This window comes from Sceloporus occidentalis, unplaced genomic scaffold (assembly GCF_023333645.1).
Source record: "Sceloporus occidentalis isolate IW3139 unplaced genomic scaffold, rSceOcc1.0.p SCAF_89, whole genome shotgun sequence".
Taxonomy (NCBI): domain Eukaryota; kingdom Metazoa; phylum Chordata; class Lepidosauria; order Squamata; family Phrynosomatidae; genus Sceloporus; species Sceloporus occidentalis.
Window position 1 is genome coordinate 3,153,623 of NW_028317069.1, and position 21,807 is coordinate 3,175,429.

Here is a 21,807-nt window from a genome sequence, read left to right on the forward strand (position 1 = left end):
TATTGTGTGCCCAAGGATAATTAGAATTAAAAAACAGCTTTTAGTTTAATATTTGATCTCCACTTAAAAAAAAAAAAGTTAGGTGCACTGCTGTGTATTTAGATTTAATGACTCTAGAATTATGTTTAAATTAATGAAATACATGGGGGTTTTTTAATACATGTTTTTAAATACATTTGTGAAAAGATGCAAATCTTTTTACATCATTTTACATAGAACATTTCACATTAGATATATTCTCTGTTTTATATTCCCTATTAAAATTAGACAATATTAATGCAAATACCAAAAAGATAATATAAAAAGGAAGCAGATTAAAATTGAAAAAACAAAAATATACATACACACACCATTTAAAATCCAATACCATAACAGACCCAAAATTGAGGACTTTTGGCTTGAAATATTATGAAATAAAGATAAATTACTCTAAAAATAGAACTTTTGTTCTGTTTCAGATTGTGGGTTTTTTTGTTGTTTTTTTTTAAACCCAGGATTAGCAGAAAGGAAATTTCACCAGTTTATACATAGAATAATGTACCTTCTATACCACTAAACCTTTTGATTCCCTGACTAAGTATTCGTAAATTAATACAAACAATGATAACTTGTTATATATGTATGTTTTACCACCACTCCCATCCAATACTGACAAATTACATTGAAACAAAGCCTATATTTTGTTGATAAAACACCTTTTACTAGAAGAAATATTTTAGCTAGTCAGTATATGAGACACTTTGAACCATTGTTACTGCGTTTCAGATCTTGTGAACATGAATATTCTGAGCATTTTCATGTCATGGACGTGAACCTGACCCATAACAGTGACTTTCGACTTAGAGGATTTGACCATCTCCTGGACTATAGAATGTGCCTGTTTGTCTTCTTCCTCTTCACGTACGTTCTCACGCTTTCTGGGAACATGGTAATTGTTTTAGTGGTGCGGTGTCACATCCACCTTCACACTCCCATGTACTACTTCATCATTAACCTCTCCATACTGGAGATGTGGTACATCTCTACCACTGTTCCCAAGCTTCTGGAGTTATTGGTAACCAACAACAATATCATTTCTTTCCACTGGTGCTTCGCTCAACTCTACATGTTTCACGGCCTTGGAATGACAGAGTGTGCCCTATTGGCCATCATGGCCTTTGACCGATGGGTCGCAATATGTAACCCTCTTCGATACACCACACTCATGAATGAAACAATGTGTAAGCAACTTGCGTCTCTTTGCTGGGCTTATGGCTTCCTGGCCGCAATTGTACCCATGATGACTACTCTAAAACTGCCTTTGTGTGGCCTCAGAGACATCAATCATTACTTTTGCGATCTAGCTCCCCTGGCAAGCCTCTCTTGTGTAGATACGTCCTTTAATGACATCATCAATAGCTGTGTCATTGGCTTTGCCACCATGTTTAATCTTGCAATCATCTCATTAATGTATCTGAACATCATATTTTCCGTCGTTAGGCTGAGGTCCAACACGGGCAGAAAAAAAGCCTTCTCAACCTGCTCTTCCCACATCACCGTGGTGGCACTCTTTTATAGCACCGCGTTCACTATTTACGGCATACCAAAACACGCGCAAGCTGCGGACTACCAAAAAATTGTGGCTCTTGTTTATGCCATGTTCACCCCTTTACTCAATCCAGTCATTTATAGTCTAAGGAATAAAGAGGTTAAGGAAGCACTGGGAAGGAGCATTAAGAGGGTGATGGGAAAGATCAGAAATGGAAAATTACTATAATTTATATATATTTCCATGAAGTTAAAATAAAATTTTTGGGGGGTGTTGGCTGAAGTCTTAGATTTTCTAATATAATTTTCATAAATTTACTACTGTATAAATTGTTCTTGGATAATTTCTTGGACAAATGGTAGTGATTATGGTACTCATCCTACTTTCGCAATTGTCAACCTTGTGGGAACTTGCTGGATTTGGCGACTGACCACTGCCGGGAACTCGCTGCTCCCGATCCTGGTATCAAACAAAAAATCTATATTAGCAAACCATGATCTTATATAAGCATCTTGTATTTTCATATGGCAATCTAAGTTGGCGCATTTTAATATTTACGGTTGCCTTCTACATTCATTTAACCCTTAAGGTAAGTCCTATCATTTCTAATGGCTTTAAGGGGGAATGGTTGGAGTGGCTAGGGCAGGCTACGACTGACCATCAGGCACAGCAGGCTAATGCTCACACCTTCAACTTACCTTTATTACTGATCCAATGCTTCAATGTGCAGCCACCTGCAAGAAAAATGTGGCCACAAAAAGTATACCCGTCATATTGTCCGCTGGCCTTAAAGTGCCAGGTCCGATTTTACCCAAACTTAAATCAGAGACAGGAAAGCAAGTCTGGGGTCAAGCGGTTGCCCATTTTGCTCTGCTTTAAATATGTCCCTGATAACCTCACATTTAAATTATATAATCCGTTCTATGCAAAGTACACCGAATTGGTATTTCTATGTCTGAAAAAAATGATTTAGGTTATTAGTCTCCAGAGCTTGTAACCTAATAACTTTATTGGCTGACTAAATGACATCATTTTTGTCAATTTTTTTTTTTAAAGGCTTAATAAAATCGCCATTACAAACAATATTCCTGCTAATTAAACCATTTTATTCGTTTTACGGTAGTAAGACAACTTTTTAAACTCGGCACTAGAATTACTTTTGCTAGACAGGCAAGAAATGGGTTAAATTCCATGTTCATTTGGTATAGACACTGGGTGGCCCAAGCTTCCTCTAACATTTGGGACAAGTTAACTCTTCGATGCATTGTTTTATGAAGCTTATCTGTGTGTAGCCGAGACTATATATGGAATGTATTAACCCTTGAAAACCATGACAGGCTCTTTACTATGAACAATGATGCAACATACCAAAAAATCTATGCACACATTACATTTAAGAACTTATTCCAATTTTTCTTGTTCACTGCCTGTCTTTGCTACAGTGTGAAGAATGAAAAAAAAGATGCCAATGTTAAAAATAAGAAAAAACAGAGGCCATTTATATTTAATCCAACGCTACCCTCTAGTGGTAATCCTTATGATTTGCGTTAACCACGGCAGTTACTACTTTTAGTAGAAATGTTATTAATTTAGAAAGCACCACCATAACCTGTCTTTTACTGTCTTAGTTATACTTTATATAGAGCCTATGATTCTGGAATTAATATCACCGATTTAACTATTCGCTGTACAGGGCCAGCCAAGGTCTCCCTGCAGCAGAAGCTCACTGGGGTTATACCTTAATGGTGTATAGGGATGTCAAGGTGAAACTCAACTCTGCAGTCGGCTCACCTTTTAGCGAATAGACCCCTCGGAGTTGTCCATGCATAACGCACAATGAAATCAGTGAATGAGTTAACCAATGGAGTCAGGGCAGGGTCAATTTAGTAAGGGCCCCACAAGACCCCAGGGCAAAGTCGCACAGCATTTTTCTCTTGGTGATCGCAGACGCATGTAGAGCCTTGCCTTGAGTTAAGGATGTCTCTTTGAACCTATATGGCTTTTCATACATGACGCCTTTTGGCCCAATCCATATTATAAGGGGCAGTCTAAAGTCCATGGATGCGCAGATGGGTCTTAATATATCCTTTGCCTGCAGCATTCACCTAGTCAGTGATGGAGGGGACCATCATGGGTAGGGAGATCTGTCTGGCCAAATGCATCGCCTGCAGGGCTTTTAGCTGGGGGGTGCATAAAGGGGGCAAATGCAAATGAGGGGGATTCTGCAGAACCTCCTTTCCATAGATTTGCAGAAGATGCAAACTTCTAATCTAAATGGGACTAAACTAATGGGACTACACAGCTATCGCATGCATATGATGGCTGGAGTATCCCTTTAAGGAGCTCTCCAAATACTGATTCATACAAAATAATCATCTTCGCTCGTCCTTGCAATCTACGTGTGAAATGCTGCTTGGCTACTCACTCAACAATTTTTTCCTGAACCATGTACACACTCATACGACCCAAGTTTCCAGTCCCCTCTTTTCTGAGTCAGAATGTTTGCTGGGTATGAAGTTATCACAGAGTTCTATGTGCTCTTTTCTTAATTCTGTAATCCCATATCAATAGGTGAAAATATTGAAAAAAAATAATTGTACACTAGACTGATTAAACATCAGAATATAAAAATAAAATTTAATATTTTTCAGAATAAAATTACATTTTCGTTACATTGTATATTTACAGTTTGGCTAAAATGTGGTTAATAATAGCGACGGCGCATGAGATGAATTGAAATAAATAATAACTAATACACATGGTATTGTAGATTTTATTAGGGGTAAAATGCATTTCACATAAATATTAGGGAGGTAAAGCAAAAGAATTTGGTGGGTACCATCTCTGCCGGGACTCGAACCCGGAACCTCTGGATTAGAAGTCCAGCGCGCTCGTCCATTGCGCCACAGAGACCTCACCGCACGCTCAGCATCAGCACCAGCTCTGAAGAAGAACATACTTTCTGCATCCACAGCATCATCCCTCCCTCCCCATCTATGAGGGAATGCTGGAAACTAAGGATGCACAAACATATTGTAATACTGCGTGGATCCATGTACTGGAATAACGGATTGGATCTGTTGGATGGAAAGGGTTAATAGGATATGGTGGAGCATCGCCGGATCAGGGATCGAGAAAGCTTATTGCAGTTTTCAGGCAAGAGAAGTGGAAGAGGGGGAGTGGAGCAAGAGGGGGGGATTATTGCTCGGAATGGCAGTTCATTCACATGAAAAGCTGTCGGAGAGGGAACAATAAATAATGGTGTGTTGGAATCTGCAGGGGGGTATTTTGAGGCATGGCATTAGAGAGCTATTACACATAGAGGTGGAGCATAGCGCTCTACGAGACAAAGCTAGAGGGGAAGATGAGAGGCGGAACACAAAAGCATCAAGGAGAAGTTGATACAGAGAAAAAAGGAGACGGAGAAGAAGGGAGACAGAATGTATGAGAAAGAGATGGACATGATGATCGGCGCGTTGCCCTAATTATATCTTCCCTACAAAGGAAATATTTGAATTCAAAAATAGAAAACCTAGGAATGAGGGATATTTTTTCCTATTTATGTTGGTGGAGAAGACGACCTAAAATCATGGAAATAAGGTGAGGTTGTGTCTTTCTTTAGGATTGCTTTGAAGGAAATGAATAATTCTACTAAAACAATTACGCCAATACCTCACAGTGCTTGAGATTTGTTAATTAGACTCGGATAAGGTGGCAATGTGTGTATGAAAGCCACGCAAGGGCAAGAATCTTGGGGTAATGTATTGGTCAAGACCCGACCAAAGTGGACCAAGGAGGATAAAAGGTATCAAGAACCAGAACGTTCAAGCCAACCTGAACATATTGTCCATTTCAAAAATGCTGTTCCACTTGGCAAGATATTGAAAAAGCCCTGTGTCACAGAGCATGTGTGGAATAGTAAAGGCGTGATGAGTGGGAGCGCAGGTGCCCACTTAGGTAACGTGTCCCCAGGATCAGGATGTGGTGATTAATGGAGGAGGTAGGCGCACCTCTTACTGGTCACTGTGAATGTAGGCTCTTTTTCCATTGGCTGTTTTTTATCCATTCCTCTGAGGAAGGGGGGTAATAAATTTAGGGCCAACATAGACTTCGTACAGCCGGAGCAACATATATATATATGTATGCGCGTCACAAAAACAGTTAGAGTCACTTAGGTGCAAGCAAATGTAAAATATTTAATACACACAAAAATGGATAACAAATATACAAAGTAGAGAACAAAAATACAAAATAAGTCTTACAAAAACTTTGAGAAGAATCTAGTTCATAACATCTGTCCAGCAAGTCCTTCATTCCATACTTAAGGTTCCCTATTATTCAAGCTATTAATATATCCCAACGATTATTTATAACCAATGATTACATATTTTTGACTATTGCCTATACCAATGATGACATATGGTCCTTGTATATTATTGGGGTTAGCAGAGATGTTAAATGTGTTACTCTTTTACAGGGGGTCTGTTTACATGCCCCCCCATGCACATTGATTGTTACGAAATGTAAATCTTTATCTTTTCAATCTTTGGCTCGGATCCACACTGGATAAAAGTCTTAGCTGACACTTTAGGAGTTAGGACGTCTTACGCTTTGTTTGCTTTACTGGGAACTCTCTGGGTTCTCCATGGAGACTCCGGGTGAAGCATCGCTTCTCCGAGTCAGTACGGGGAAGCTCCGGGTAGGGGGAGTCATTTTGCAGCACACCCTACTCCCTGAGCACTTCCCCTCCAACAACGCCATGTGTCGCAGGGCTTCCTACCCGAAAGAAAGTTACTAGGAGCTGTAAAGTTGAGCTGAGAGGGCCAATGAGGTGGCCCATGACAGATCAAGGTGGTCATAAGATTGCTGGGGTGTCCCGTTAAGCAAGAAAGTCTCCTAAATAAATACATTTTAATATAAAATCCTTAAATTAAAGGTGCTGTTCCATTTAAACAAAGAATAGCATGGATATGTTTAGCAAACCCTTACCAATCCTGTCTAGGCTCCCCACTCTACAATGCAGGGGTGTAACCACAAATCGTTGCCCCCCCCCCACATGAAACATACGGCTATTACACACACACTCGCACATCAATATACTACCAGAAGACTGGCGTGAGAGATGGGAGCTGTAGTCAAGAGCAGAAAAGATATTGGTGTATGTGTTTGCGGTTTCTTTAGCAGGATTATAGATTTTAACTTTATTATTAACAGCACAAATTTATTTTGCATTCTACAAAAATATGAGCCTCTGCTGCAGGGCCGGACATAAAATCTAATTTCCTGCACTATTAGCGTAGCTGGGACTTTATGGCTCCGGCTACCCGGAGCCCACCCTCGCGGGACACGGTCAGGAAGTCCGGCTGATGCCGGTGGGTGGTCCTGCTGACGTCACAGGCTGTGGGAACTATCAGTCACATCTATAACCATCAATAACACCCCCTCCAGCTTACTTTGGCTACATCTACCTATCCATCATTATGTACCTGTGGAGTCTGTTTCCTGAGAACTGACAAATGCATGAACTATGGCAATAACCTACCAGTACCTGATTTTGTGTCACATTACAATTATTCCTCTCCATCATTTCTATCACCACTCTGTACTGTACCAAAATCATCCCCCTCTATCTCATCGTCATTGCATCTCTCCCTATCGCCCTCTATCTCTTTGTATTTCCCCCATCTTCATATTTTTCACCATCATATTACTCCCCATTATTTCCATGCCCTATCGTCCTCACTCTTTATTGCACCAAAATTATCCCCCTCCATATCATATCAGTGCCATATTTCTCCCCAGCGCCATTTCTCCCCATGTCAGCAGCAGCGCCATATTTCTACCCTGCACCGCTGCATTTCGCCCCAGCGCCAAATTTCTCCCCATATCAAGGGCGCCACTGCATTTCACCCAAGCGCCAAATTTCTCCCTGTCATGTCAGCAGCAGCACTGCATTTCTCCCCATCAGGGGCGCCGCTGCATTTCTCCCCAGTGCCATATTTCTCACCAAATCATTGGCACCATATTTCTCCCCCTCATATCAGGGGCAGCACCATATTTCTCCCCATAATATAAAAGGCGCCGCTGCCTTTCTCCCCAGTGCCATATTTCTCCCCATGTCACCAGCGCCAAATTTCTCCCCAGCGCCTAATTTCTCCCCGTCATATCAGCGCCATATTTCTCCCAATCATTTGACCAGTGCCATATTTCTCCCAATCATTTGACCAGCCCCATATTTCTCCCCAGCACTTCTCCCCATTTGACCAGCGCCATATTTCGCCCAATCATTTGACCAGCCCCATATTTCTCCCAATCATTTGACCAGTGCCATATTTTTCCCCAGCACCATTTTTCTCCCCATTTGACCAGTACCAAACCTCTCCCCAGCACCATATTTCTCCCCATTTGACCAGCGCCACATTCCTCCCCATTTGACCAGCGCCATTTTTATCCCCAGCGCCATATCTCTCCCCGTCATATCAGCGGCATATTTCTCCGCCTTAGTTCTCCCGTCATATGATCGCCATATTTCTCCCCGTCATATCAGCGCCATATTTCTCCCAATCATTTGACCAGCGCTACACCTCTCCCCAGCGCCATATTTCTCCCCATTTGACCAGCGCCAAAGCTCTCCCCAGAGCCATATTCCTCCCCATTTGACCAGCGCCAAACCTCTCCCCAGCGCAATATCTCTCCCCATTTGACCAGCACCATATTTTTCCCCATTTTACCAGCGTCATATCTCTCCCCGTCTCAGCAGCGGCACCTTATTTCTCCCGTCATATATCGCCATATCTCTCCCCGTCATATCAGCGGCATATTTCTCCCCAGCGCCATATTTCTCCCCGTCTCAGCAGAGGCGCCTTAGTTCTCCCGTCATATGATCGCCATATTTCTCCCCATTTGACTAGGGCCATATTTCTCCCTGTCATATCAGCGCCATATTTCTCCCCAGCGCCATATTTCTCCCAATCATTTGACCAGCGCTACACCTCTCCCCAGCGCCATATTTCTCCCCATTTGACCAGCACCAAACCTCTCCCCAGAGCCATATTCCTCCCCATTTGACCAGCGCCAAACCTCTCCCCAGCGCCATATTCCTCCCCATTTGACCAGCGCCAAACCTCTCCCCAGCGCCATATTCCTCCCCATTCTATCTTTGGCGCCATATTTCTCCCCGTCATATCAGCAGCAGTGCCATATTTCTCCCCGTCATATCAGCAGAGGCGCCATATTTCTCCCCGTCATATCAGCAGCGGCGCCATATTTCTCCCTGTTATATCAGCAACGGCGCCATATTTCTCCCCGTCATAGCAGTGGCACCATATTTCTCCCCGTCATATCAGCAGTGGCGTCATATTTCTCCCCGTTATATCAGCAGTGGCACCATATTTCTCCCCGTCATATCAGCAGTGGCACCATATCAGCGGCATATTTCTCCCCAGCGCCATATTTCTCCCCGTCTCAGCAGCGGCGCCTTAGTTCTCCCGTCATATGATCGCCATATTTCTCCCCATTTGACTAGGGCCATATTTCTCCCTGTCATATCAGCGCCATATTTCTCCCCAGCGCCATATTTCTCCCAATCATTTGACCAGCGCTACACCTCTCCCCAGCGCCATATTTCTCCCCATTTGACCAGCACCAAACCTCTCCCCAGAGCCATATTCCTCCCCATTTGACCAGCGCCAAACCTCTCCCCAGCACCATATTTTTCCCCATTTGACCAGCGTCATATCTCTCCCCGTCTCAGCAGCGGCACCTTATTTCTCCCGTCATATGATCGCCATATTTTTCCCCGTCACATCATTGGCGCCACAATCCTCCCCATCATATCAGCGGCACCATGTTCCTCCCAGTCATATCAGCGGCGCCATATTTCTCCGTCACATCATTGGCGCCATATATCTCCCCGTCATACGATTGGCGCCATATTTCTCCCCGTCATATAACTGGCGCCATATTCTTGCCGTCATATCATTGGTGCCATATACATCCCCGTCATATCTTTGGCACCGTATTTCTCTCCATATCAGCAGCAGCACCATATTCCTCCCCAGCCCCATATTTCGCAGGGGCACCATATTCCTCCCAGTCATATCAGCAGCGGCACCATATTCCTCCCCAGCGCCATATTTCTCCCCATATCAGCAGCGGCGCCCTATTCCTGCTCAGTGCCATATTTCTCCCCATCATAACAGCAGCGGCGCCATATTTCTCATCATATCAGCACTGGAACCATATTTCTCCCAGTCATAGCAGCAGCGTCATATTTCTCCCCATCCTATCAGCACCATATTTCTCCCCAGCACCATATTTCTCCCCATCATATTTCTTGTGGACAATTGGTTTTCCCGTGAAATAAATATGAATGCAGCAAACTAATTACAATTAAATTATTTCCCGGAAGGCTTTGGGCTTTAAGCAGTACTACTAATGCTTCTATTCTTGCATTTGTTAGCCCAAAGGCAAGAAAAATCAGCATAGGTGGAACAGCACCTTTAAAAAAAAAATAAAAAAAAATCAGAGGCTGAGATGGAAAGTACAAGTTTTACTTTACTGAGAGGGTAGAAGTTCAGCAGAACAGCCTCTCAGCAGTAAAACTACATAGTAAAAATCTAACTTACAGGGCCAACAGTCCGGCCCTGGTATATGCATTTACAAGCCGCAAGGATTAAAACGTCAACTAATTTTTCACATATTTTCTATTTTAGGTATTTTGTTGTCTTTTTACTGAATTTCATTTTCTTTTACATTTTTAAAACCCCAGTGTCAGTCCTGTATTCTATATGCTAACGTACACAAAAAACAAAGCCTTATGCTTTGCTTAACCCTTAAAATGTACTTTAACATTTTGTACCAATAAAAATTAAAAACCAGTACTTAGAAAAATGTCAACATCTTAATATAACCATCAAGCGTTCATGGATTATACAGTGACCCCCGTTTAGTAAAAAAAAAATATGAATTATTCCAGCAGAATAGAAGAAAAAATAAAGAAATACCTAGAAATTGCAAATATTTTTTAAAAAATGCCTGGAAGAAGGCTTTGCTAAAAATTAGAAATTTTGCTAATAATTCAACAGAAATTGCACTAATTGCAGTCATAATAATACATAAAAACCTACAATGTTTGAATAACGTAAATTTGGAGGCTCTGCTAAAATCTGGCCACTGATTATTTTTTTTTTAACGTATAAAATTTGCAAATAATTTAAGAAAACTTGCACTTTAGATTCATGCCTTTTTGCTACTTTGTTAAATCTATGTCACACACAAACCAAAAAAAACCAAAAAAAACCACCAGAGGCTAATAACACAGGAACTAATAAGATAGTATCAAAATAGTAACTTCACTACCGGCTCCTGCAAACGATTGCCAGGCCCTAAGGGGCCCCTGGTCGTCCTGGAAGAAGTCCATTGGGATATATATATTTTTTTTTTTACATATAATTGTATCTTTTACTAGACACGTCCCTCATGCCCTAGGCACGCTCTCGGGAATGAGACCGCAGCTGCACAAAACTTTTTAGAGCAGCCTCTAGATGATGATTATTATTACGGCGTTGGTCTGATGAGAGGCTTGACGCGTGTCTCTTGTTTATCTGTAGTCTATTCTTGAGTTACTGTGTCATTTATTAATCCCAGCGCACATACAGGCTTTGTAACACTCGGCAATGTCCATTAAAAGTTTTGCCGAACAACAAAAATCTTGGCCGAAAAAGGTGATGCAAAGCTATGGCTGAAAATATAAAATAAATGATAAATAAAAATAAATATATTAAAGTAATTAAGAATGGCTAATTTTCTCTGTTGCACATAGAATCATAATTTTTTGTACCCCAATGGACTACTTCTAGAAGGGGACTTGACAAACATTCAGGTATTAAATGTAAAAAATAGGTGTATATTTTATAGTAGTATAAATTTTTATATCATATGAAACATTTTTTATGACTGTAGATTTTTTTTTTTTTCCAGGCACAGGTTTTACCATATATAGTAAAGCAAAATATATGATTGCAAGAAAAAAATGTCTACTCGTATATATATATATACATATATAATGCCCAAGCGTTCCCGTTTCAACTAAATAGTCCTGATTTTAAGGTACTACATAGTTAACCCTTTGGGGAGTTGGTTTCATAAACCAGTTGGGTTGAGGAAACAAATATGGGAAAGTTTTAAATGATCCCATTTGCTCAATCGTGAAGCCTTCTGAGTGGCAAAATATACTTAATCCTAAATTGAACAAAAAGGACAGGAGCAGGAGTGCTGTTTGTAAACTGAGCAAATTATGAACTATGAATAAATTACAGCGTTATTTCGCTTTAGGTCATCAAGTTGCAACAAAATGTCTTGGTAAAGCCCCGTTAAGCCAGACTTCTAACCACAACCATGAAGACAAGTGTGGACAGACGCCACTCGCACTCCCATTTTAGACCAGAAGGGGGTGATCTCCAAGCCAGCATTCGCAGGAATGCCTATGGGTATCATAATCTGAAACCCCCTGCCAACCGGGTATGGTCTACACATAGGGTCTTCGAGATTTGGTATAGATCTAACAATATCATTACTATTTTTATAAACAGACTTTTATCCAGTGTGGAAAGGGGGGGGGCATATATAAGATCAGAGATCTCCCATGTACCCAAACCATTTCCATTACATTTATTTATAAAGCGCCGGCCAATTCCATTTATACCTTCATAGCGTCCGAGAAAACACCAGAATATGCCCAGCAGGTAAATTACAATAGTTTCTATGGTGATAAGACCTGGTTACCCCCAATATCACTTTATACATTTTATATATTTTAAAACAGATTCCTGGTTTATTTTTTATTAGAAAGATCTCAAAAAATATTTTTATATGTATTAAATTAGGATCTAAATATTCAGACGCTTCTTCCCCCCAAATCCAGAGCGCTGCTTCCGCCTAGTGGTCAGTTTGTATTACTACAACAAGCTAGGTTTCCTATCGATTAGGAATACTCTTACTGGCTGTTTTTTAAATTCCTGATGGCTACGTTTATAGCCAATTTTTTTTTAGTATTCCCTTTGGAAGCAGCATGCATCAACAATTCTTGTTACTTTAATGCTGGCATTGCATTCTGTGCAACAGAGGATGGTAGGTGCATGCGTGGCGTTCTGGCCGTCATGTTGGAATGTACTTCTGTGGCCCGGAGAGTGAATCCAGCTGGCTTGATGTGTCCTTAAAGAAAAATGGGTTAACCTAGCATCATTATTCCATACACAGACATATATATGCCGTTTTTCACGATCCTGTATAATTCTCTCCTACAAAAAGGGTTCACTTAAACGTTTGTAAACATATATTATATTTTTCATAATATTTTTAACACTTTGCCATGATCGTGAGAGCGAACCCTGACATCGGTTCCATCTTGGAAGATCTTAAATCACAAGGAGCTCGACTTGATAATCACCGGCATTACTGGACAAGAACGGGCGAGGACTACTGACGAAGTAACAAAGACCAAAAAAGTTCACATAAGTTATTCAAACTTTTTTTTTTTTTTTTTTTTAAAAGTACCATTCATCATTGGCGGACTCTCTCCTGCCATAAACGATGAATCGCTTCCCACCGGTTATCAGGGAAAGGACGGTCCGGTAGTCCTATGAAACCCTGAATGTTAATTTCCGTCTTGTGATACGCAGACCTCGGCAAACGCTACGAACAGACGGCATGTATTTCACGTGTTGGCAGAAACCGTTTTACGGCAAAGCGTTATACGCCGCCAGGGCCTGCGGCGCAGGGTATGTTATACGCCGCCAGGGCCTGCGGCGCAGCCCTTACAAAAAAAATACTGCAGTTTTTCTGAAGTAATACTGCAGTTTTTTGGACATGAAAAAACTGCAATACTGCACTTTTACTGCAGTATTAGTGCACATTTACTGCGCTTTTACTGCATTTGTACTTCACTGTACTGCAGTTATTTTTGTATGGAAGTACAAATGCAATAAAGCTACAGTACTTTGAAGTACAACTGTAGGTTTGCAGTATAAAAAAAAAGTGCAGTAATACTGCAGTAAAAGTGCAATATTGCAGTTTTTTCATGTCCAAAAAACTGCAGTATTACTTCAGAAAAAGCTGCAGTAATTTTTCGTAAGGGAGGGTACGTTACACGCCGCCAGGGCCTGCGGCGCAGGGTGCGTTACACGCCGCCAGGGCCTGCGGCGCAGGGTGCGTATTTAACTATATACAATATAATTTAGATGTATTCGATTATATACAATATTAATGCATACGATATTATAATAAAAATGAGACACGGTATATAATGTCTCGAAAGACTAAGGGATCTCAACATGTATAGCCTGGTGAAGAGATGTGATAGAAACATTTAAATACATAAAGGGATTTGACCAAGAAAGTAAGTGTTTTGTTTTTTTTAAAGGAAGAAACCACCGATTCAACCTAAAACTAGATGGTGAGAGGAGTAGAGACATATGTAGATATAAAATGGAGTCATGCTTCGGCCCAGTTTTGGCTCACATGGCTATCTGGAGTTGGCGTGGGGGTAAACGAGGCTCCGGTATGATGTCATGCGAACACCGTTTGTACCGCGAGTCAGCGTGTGAAATACCTACCGTCTGTTCGTAGCGTTTGCCGCGGTCTGCGTCTCACGCCGGTCAGCACTGATGTAACGTAGATGTAATGTAGGGGTGCTTTACTTATAGAGTGATATACGTGAAACAGCCTCCCAGCAGAAGTGGTAGAGTGAGGGAATGTAAACATGCGTGGGACATACATACGGCTCCGGAATGTAGGGCGAGACCAACGACTGTCTTTACATAAAAAAAAAGTGGGCAGATTAATGGGCCAAACGGTTCTCACCGGGCGTCAAATTCTATCCATGTAAAATATAAACGTGCAACAAAGTGTTAAAAATAAAAATTTTCATTTGTAGGAATAAAAGGTGAGTTAATTTTTTTTTATAGCATCTAAAATATATATTTGTCCAGCAAAACAAATCCACTTTAAATTGTCCTGTGTGAATAGCGACCAGCTGGCAAGATAAATGCCTTAATGCTAAAGAATAATGGTTTGGTTAAAAAAAAAAAAAAAAAAAAAATATCGAAAAAAATAAGAAAAAACATCTATTTTTCTGTTGAAATGTTAGTGATCACGACCATTCAGTTCTCTTAACAGGTGTCCACGAAGCCAACGCGGTGGCGGGTCCTCTCATCGAACGCCACCAGCAACGCTGTTTCTCTGCTGCCGATTGGTTAACAATTGATTATATCTGACCCAAGGACCAATCAGATGACATTCACATCAATCGCGCCACTCCAAGGGTTCCATAGGACTACCGGACCGTCTCCCCCCCCCCCCCGATTCATCATTTATGGCAGGAGAGAGTCCGCCAATGATGAATGGTACTTCCGCAACAAGTTTAATAACCGATTTGAACTTTTTTGGCCTTTGTTTATTATTTTCAGAATAGTCATCCTCGCCCGTTCTTGTCCAGTAACGCCGGTCGTTATCAAGTCGAGCTCCTCTTGGTTTAAGATCTTTTCCGAAAAGAGATCATCCAAGATGGAACCGATGTCAGGGTTCGCTCTCACGATCGTATTCACGTGCTTTCTTAAAAATTCTGAAAAAGCGTGAAATAGATTTGTCAGAAACTAGTGGATGTTGTTATAAAATGTATAACATATATAAGCACACAACAACAAAAAAACACGGGCACACGTGTATTTACTAACCTTTTGAATCAATCTGATCGTCAAATGGTTCCACCTGCGTAATAACGAGAAAACATTTTAGTTCTGCACACCTGTTTTCAAGTATATCGAATATCCCAATATCTCAGTTTAGCTAAAGCACTATTGCAGTTGAAAGGACAGCCCATAAATAAAGCTACAATGGGGCTTATTCACTACGCGTGGAACTTATTCCCGTGCTTCACTTTCCATTAAGGGCCAACGCTGTGTTTTCTCCAGTAATAAGGGTTGAGCTGACCCCGTATAATGTATAGTTCAAAGATGCTCTCTTCACGCATAGGTTTAACTTCATGTAGGAGAGGAACGTATTGCGAGGTTAGAGGCACATACTTCTCTTGCTATCTCCGTAAGTTCCTTCTACCATTAGAGGTACACCACAGACACTGCATGCACTTTAATAAGATAGCCGAGAGGACCCTTAAAAATGTTATATCCCTTATTGAGAGAGGTTGGGGGGGGGGGATTCTGCTTTTTTAGTTTGGACAAGGTGAATGGTTGGGGCTATTATTAACTGCTTTGCTGTCTTGCCTAGGAAGAGAAATAGTTCTCTCTACCCGAGCTAGAACTTTGAAGGCTTACACTTCCATACACAGAGCTTCACCCGGAAGCGTGGGTAAGCATGATCGTTATCTATCCATCCCTTGTTGATAATGAAGAGGTCCCCCTTTAAAGCTTTGCCATAGTTTCTTGAACTTACCTCTGCTTTGGATCTTTCCTCTTGATCCAAGCACTCCTTGAATACTTGAATATTGAAGTGACGGCTCATATCTACAGAGAAACACACGAGGTTATTAGCCAACGAAGCCTTCAGTTCCTGCCACTGTAAATCGCTGCCTGCCAAATCATTCTCCCCTCTATCACTGAACCCCGTTCCCATCTAACACGGCGACCTAGTGAGCTAAGCGTACGTGATGATTTCCATCAATAAACGTGGAAATAAATTGCTTGTTTCAAAATACATAATATACGTTTCCAGCTGACCAAATAGTGCCAAGCACCAAGAGTCTCTGTATTTACGTTTTGGTGGTGCCCAAGGCCTGACCAGTCTGTCCTCACTGCTGAGCACCGGCATCCGAGATCTCGCTTACTAATCGTCCCATTGAGCAGTGACGATGGGACGATTTATTATGATACACATCACCCAAAACAGCCATATGACCCTTTGTTTTGCAGTAGATGGACCCCCTCCCCCACCTGTAGACCTGCCGTCCTAGACCACAATAGGTCGATATCTCTGATGTGACAATTCCACTCACATTGAAGGCTGGTCATAGGAGATACAGTAGCACCATCGGGCAGGTCTTCTGGCTTGGATCCCTTTAAAAGAACAAGAACACTGGTGACAACTTAGTCAGATCCTTAAGAGCTGGTCCACCAACACAAACCACTTGCCCAATCCCCTCCCACAATCAATTTATTAACCATATAGATTTTTTGGGGCTTTATTTGTATTTTCCGCCCAGGAGAACTCAACTTTGAGACAAAACTCATGGCATCCTCACCTCTAGTTTCTAACAGTAATAAGATATCATTAGGTTAACGCCGAAGTTAATATACAAAAATGGCAATTTCACCTAAAGGTTTTGTTTTTTTTAATTATTATTCCAACAGAGTCTATTCAACCAGCTTGACAAGCTCTGAAGACCACCACCAAAGGTCTTTTTTAAACACGTTAGCTTAATAAACTCAACACATTAGCCTGGTGGCTTCTTGCATCCATCTTTCTTGACTTCAAAAAGGCGAATAAGCAGAGGAATCAACAAAAACTCTTCCTCTACTAGTTCTCTGCTCCCTCCCCAACTTTCCTGGCTTTCACTCTTGAGAATGCACTGATTTTATATAAAATTTGTATTTTTCTTAAGGCTACTGCTATCTTGTTACACTAATGGTTCAATCAACCTACTTTTTAATGGAAAAAGTTAGAGAGGCTGGAGGGAGTTTGAGATTTTTTACTTACCCGACGGGCCGTAGAGCGGCTCTTGAGAAAAACCAGCACCTCGTGGACAGCTTTGTCTATGTCTCTAGCGTATGCTTGGGTCATGGATAACGTCAGTGGCTTACAGTCTGAAAGGAAGACATCAAAGTAAGTTTCAAGCAAGAGTGTCTTCTATAAATCTAAAATAAGGATTATTTATGTAGTGCTAGGGGGTCAAACATGCATCTCAAAGATCACAACCTATCGGAAGATATTTAGATCCCAAAGGATGATGGGCCTGGGGAACATCTATAGGTAGATCTGAAGATGACGACGTTGGGGTCCCAAAAGCCTATGTGGCATAACGTCTTTCTGCATTGGCGCAATAAAAGGGATCAACTAAATATTCAATTGTCCCATCAAATTATATTTTGAGCTCTTATATTTCTATGCCTTCTGAAATGTATGAACCGTCTTAGGCCAATTGAAACAAGGGCTGATCTTGCATACAACTGCAAGCAAAGGACTATAACACATGCAATGCATACAAAGATTATGTAGAAAACAATTGCCGGTCAATAATAGAGCTGCTATACAATCCCACCTATTGTTACACCACAACATGTTCATACACCCCATATTAAAACCCTATGACTTACACAGCTGTCTGGAGACCACATATTTACCTAGGGACCATCAAACCCGAGGTTCCTCAAAGGCTAGCAAACCTTTGGATGAGATACTTCTCAAGGAACTACGTTCTTACCGGAGAAACTGGGTCGATTTTCAGGAAACTCATCCCAGCACTTGATCATCAGGTCAATGGCTTCAGCGACCATCTTTACCGAAGTCCACTTGTTCACCAAGTCCATGTCGGGTCTACTGCCATTAGGTATAAGTAGCTTAATCATATCACTGCCGGCCACTGAAAGAACAAAAACAAGCAGGGTTAATGATCTTGGTGCACACAGGGGAACAAAAGTAGATTGGAAGAGACATCTACAAAGAAGCCTAGTGATAAAATGAAACAGACAGCAGGAAAGGAACCAACGCACAGAAATAATCGCATCCTGTGACATACCAGAGTAAGGCTCCTGACCGGACAAAACTGACCAGGTTAAGATGGCAAAGCTGAAACATAAAGCAGATGAAATGTGTGAGATGGTGCATTATGGGAGACCCAGAGATATGCCCATGTGCATCTATGCCACAGTGAAAACAGTCTTATTATCCCGACAATAAAATGTATTCTGGGCAAAGGGAACCTCGTTGTTAGGTTCATGTAACCATATTCACAGGGGGGGGGGGGTGGAACGTTCTACATGACCTCAGGACAGTTCCAGAACCCATTTTACCTGTAAACATCAAACTCTTTGGATGGCTTGTAGTTGACGGTCTTGAAGGACTCGGGTGGCATGTAGGCCACAGTGCCCGTCATGGACTGATTTAAGGAAGTTGTGGCTGAACCTGCAGTTTTGGCCAAGCCAAAATCGGTGATCTAGAGCGGGTGGGGAAAAACATTACATAAAGCATTAACAGATGAGAAATAAAACTGCGTGGGATCTTGTATCGGACCTATTGTCCACAAGGTTCCTCTACAGGTAACAATCGCATATATATTCTTCCAGAGACAAAGCCATGGCATTTCCTCATTTGTGACCTATGACAATCACTCAACTACAGATATTGCAAATGATATCTCACTTCTCATATTCACTTCAAATAATTTTGGACAATCGGCGAAACCTTGACTGTTACTTACCTGGACATCTAAGGACTTGTTCAGGAGAACATTCCGAGGTTTGAGGTCACGATGGATTATAGGGGGTTTGAGAACATGATGGAGATAGTTCATTCCAAGGACCACCTGATGGAGAATCTGAAACCTCAGAGCCCAAGGGACATCTGGAACATTGTCAAAAAGTCTCCGAAGAGACCCATTGTGCATGTACTCCATGACCAGTCCATACTCAATCTGGTCTCCATCCCGCTTCTCGTACACACCAAGAAGACGAAGAACATACGTGTAATTCGCTTTATGCATCAGGTCCCGCTCCTTCATGAAATCTTTCAAGCCATCACTAGGAATGGAGAGAGACTGAGGTTAGAATCTTGTCTGACAGCTCATACTCACATAAAAACAGACCTTACCAGTTACCTGGCCTCATTAAGAAATATGGCAAGTATGGGGTCATATGATAACATTGTAGAGGCCAAGGACTACATCATTGACACCCCAGAGAAACCAACGGTCACATTATCACATCAGACGTAACAGCCCCACCATCAAAACCAACAGGAATTTATTTTTTTTTAGCCTTAAGCCCACGGGACAGTCTTTGGTTGACTTTGAAACCCGTTTATTGGCCCAACATTCAGAGTTCCATCTGAAAAAGAGACCCCCCCCAAGAAAAAAACAAAACGGTATGAACTTTAATGAAAGGTTCCATCATCAAATCTGAACGTCTTACGATTTGCAGATGGGAGCTACATTAAAATCACCTAAGTCACATGATCAGTATGACAGGCAGAGGTGTGGTCATGTGACCAAACACGCCACAGCTTGTATTATTGGATGAGACACGTAAATGGACACATTACAGCTCACGTGTATTACAGGATCACACAGGTCAGTGGCCACGGGGCTCATCATAGACCAAATCAAACACATAATCAAGACTGAAAACCCATCAATAGATCTACCAAGGCAATGGCCACGTGACAAATCACTGGCTATATTACTCCTCCCAGGTCACGTCACTAGCACTGATCCGTGTCCGCATTACTGTATGTCAAGAATCAGTGACCGTGCTGGAAGGCAGCCGCGCGATAAGGATACAGTACGTCTCAGCGGTCTCTCACATGAGAAGTCATCGGCCACATCATACCAGTGGCTACGTAATCCTGCCAGGTGGCTCAGTGTCTACCTGGTCAGGTGAAAGGGCAGAATCGTGACACAGGTCTTATCAGCTGTCATATTATATGACATGGCAAACCATTGGCTATAAGATCAGTGGTCCTACTTGACAGGTCAAAGGTCACAAAGACCAACGTGCACTCAGACAGGTAAATGGTCACATGATCAGATCTGACAGGCCAGCGGCCCCAGTACCATGCCAGACAGCTCTGTGGCCCCATTATCATTACAGGACATTAAAGTACCCCATCCTCACCCTTTCTCCCCCTCGATCATCTTGAGGGCGATCTCGGTGCCCAGTGTCCGGCTCCATCCTCGGTACACCAGCCCGAAGCCCCCGCACCCCACCAGCTCCAGGCACTCAAGGTCCCCACCCGGCAGCGCCTGCATCTCCCGGCGATCCTTGTCTCCAGCCTACGCACGCACAGCCCGGAAAGGGAACCAAGCTGCCATTAACACCATCACAGCAATAGCAAGCGATCGGGTTACCACACTTGCCCTCAACCAAGATGGCGGAAAGCTGAACAGCGCTTCCGGTGGCGAGTTCCTCATCTTGTTGATTGACAACACGTGTCCATTTTAATATATGAGTGCTATATGTGAGCGGTAAAGGCAGGTTTTACTTCACTCACTTCCTATAGATCAATAATGTGCAGCTTTTATGTGAGTATTTTATGTCCTGTTATAATAATTAAAAAATTAAAAAAAACGGCACATTGTTAATGGCAGGTATAGGATCAAAATTTTCTTTTCCTCGCCAAATGCCCCTAAATTCTAGGAGCTGAGGATGTTTGCAGGGTATGAGGGGTATCACAGGGTTCCACCGCCCTAAACACCCCGATACTGTGTAAAGAAACAGCAGGGAACGGTTTAATAAAAACCAAAACCTTCCTCTTAATGATATACGTATATAATACGCATATACGGTAAAAAAGGTGTTCATAATACCCCCTGCCGCTATTTCAGGTGCCCAAAGCGACATACCTTGCTTGGGTAGCCACCCCCCCCCCCCCCATCTATCCACCGTATGATGTATTGAAGCAGAACGCTGGGATATGATGTCATATTGTGGCGCTATTCTTCATTACATCACCATACCTGCCAACTCAATATGTTGCACTGCGGCGGTAAATCTCTGGGCCCCTCATGCAGATGACCCCGCCCCACGTAAAGTCAGATCTCCAGACTGATCAGTTTGCCAACGCAGTAGGGGTGAACTCCGTAAATAGCCCACGAGACCAAATACCCGATGAAGCAGGACCGTGCCCAAAAATCAGTACTGTCATGCTTAATACGGGACAGTCGGGAGCTACGATATCAAAATGGCCACAAAATAAAACACTTAAATGACCAACATGTCGCAAATTTACTGTGGGGTATATTCACTAAAGGGAGAGTTGTGTTCCAGCTCCTTGATGTCACCATACATTAGGAATGCCCAACCCCAGCAAGCTTCTGATACAGTAAGAGGCTGGCTGGCCCTGCATAATGTATAGTTAAATAACCAAGATGTCAGGCTCTTCCCGCAGCAGAGGCTCACTGTAATGAGTGTCGTAATGTATAGTGACGTCAAGGAGCTGAAACACAGCTCTCCCTTTAGGTGAATGAACCTGGAAGGCTCCTTCCTCGCTTCTTGCCAGAGGCGTTGGTCAATATTTTCCTAGAATACGAGAAGGGGAAGCTGGTTGCAACATCA

General features: G+C 42.2%; 1 protein-coding gene and 1 non-coding gene across 2 annotated transcripts; one reads left to right on the top strand and one right to left on the bottom strand.

Moving 5' to 3' along the window:
• The first annotated feature begins 802 nt into the window (after window positions 1–802).
• Window positions 803–1,756, top strand: LOC149284740 (olfactory receptor 6N1-like). Its single transcript, XM_089496357.1, has one exon. It carries the CDS (start codon window positions 803–805, stop codon window positions 1,754–1,756), a length of 954 nt encoding a protein of 317 aa, XP_089352483.1.
• A 2,611-nt stretch (window positions 1,757–4,367) lies between these two features.
• Window positions 4,368–4,441, bottom strand: TRNAR-UCU (transfer RNA arginine (anticodon UCU)). Its single transcript has one exon. It is a non-coding gene; the product is annotated as a tRNA-Arg (tRNA).
• Window positions 4,442–21,807: the final 17,366 nt, after the last annotated feature.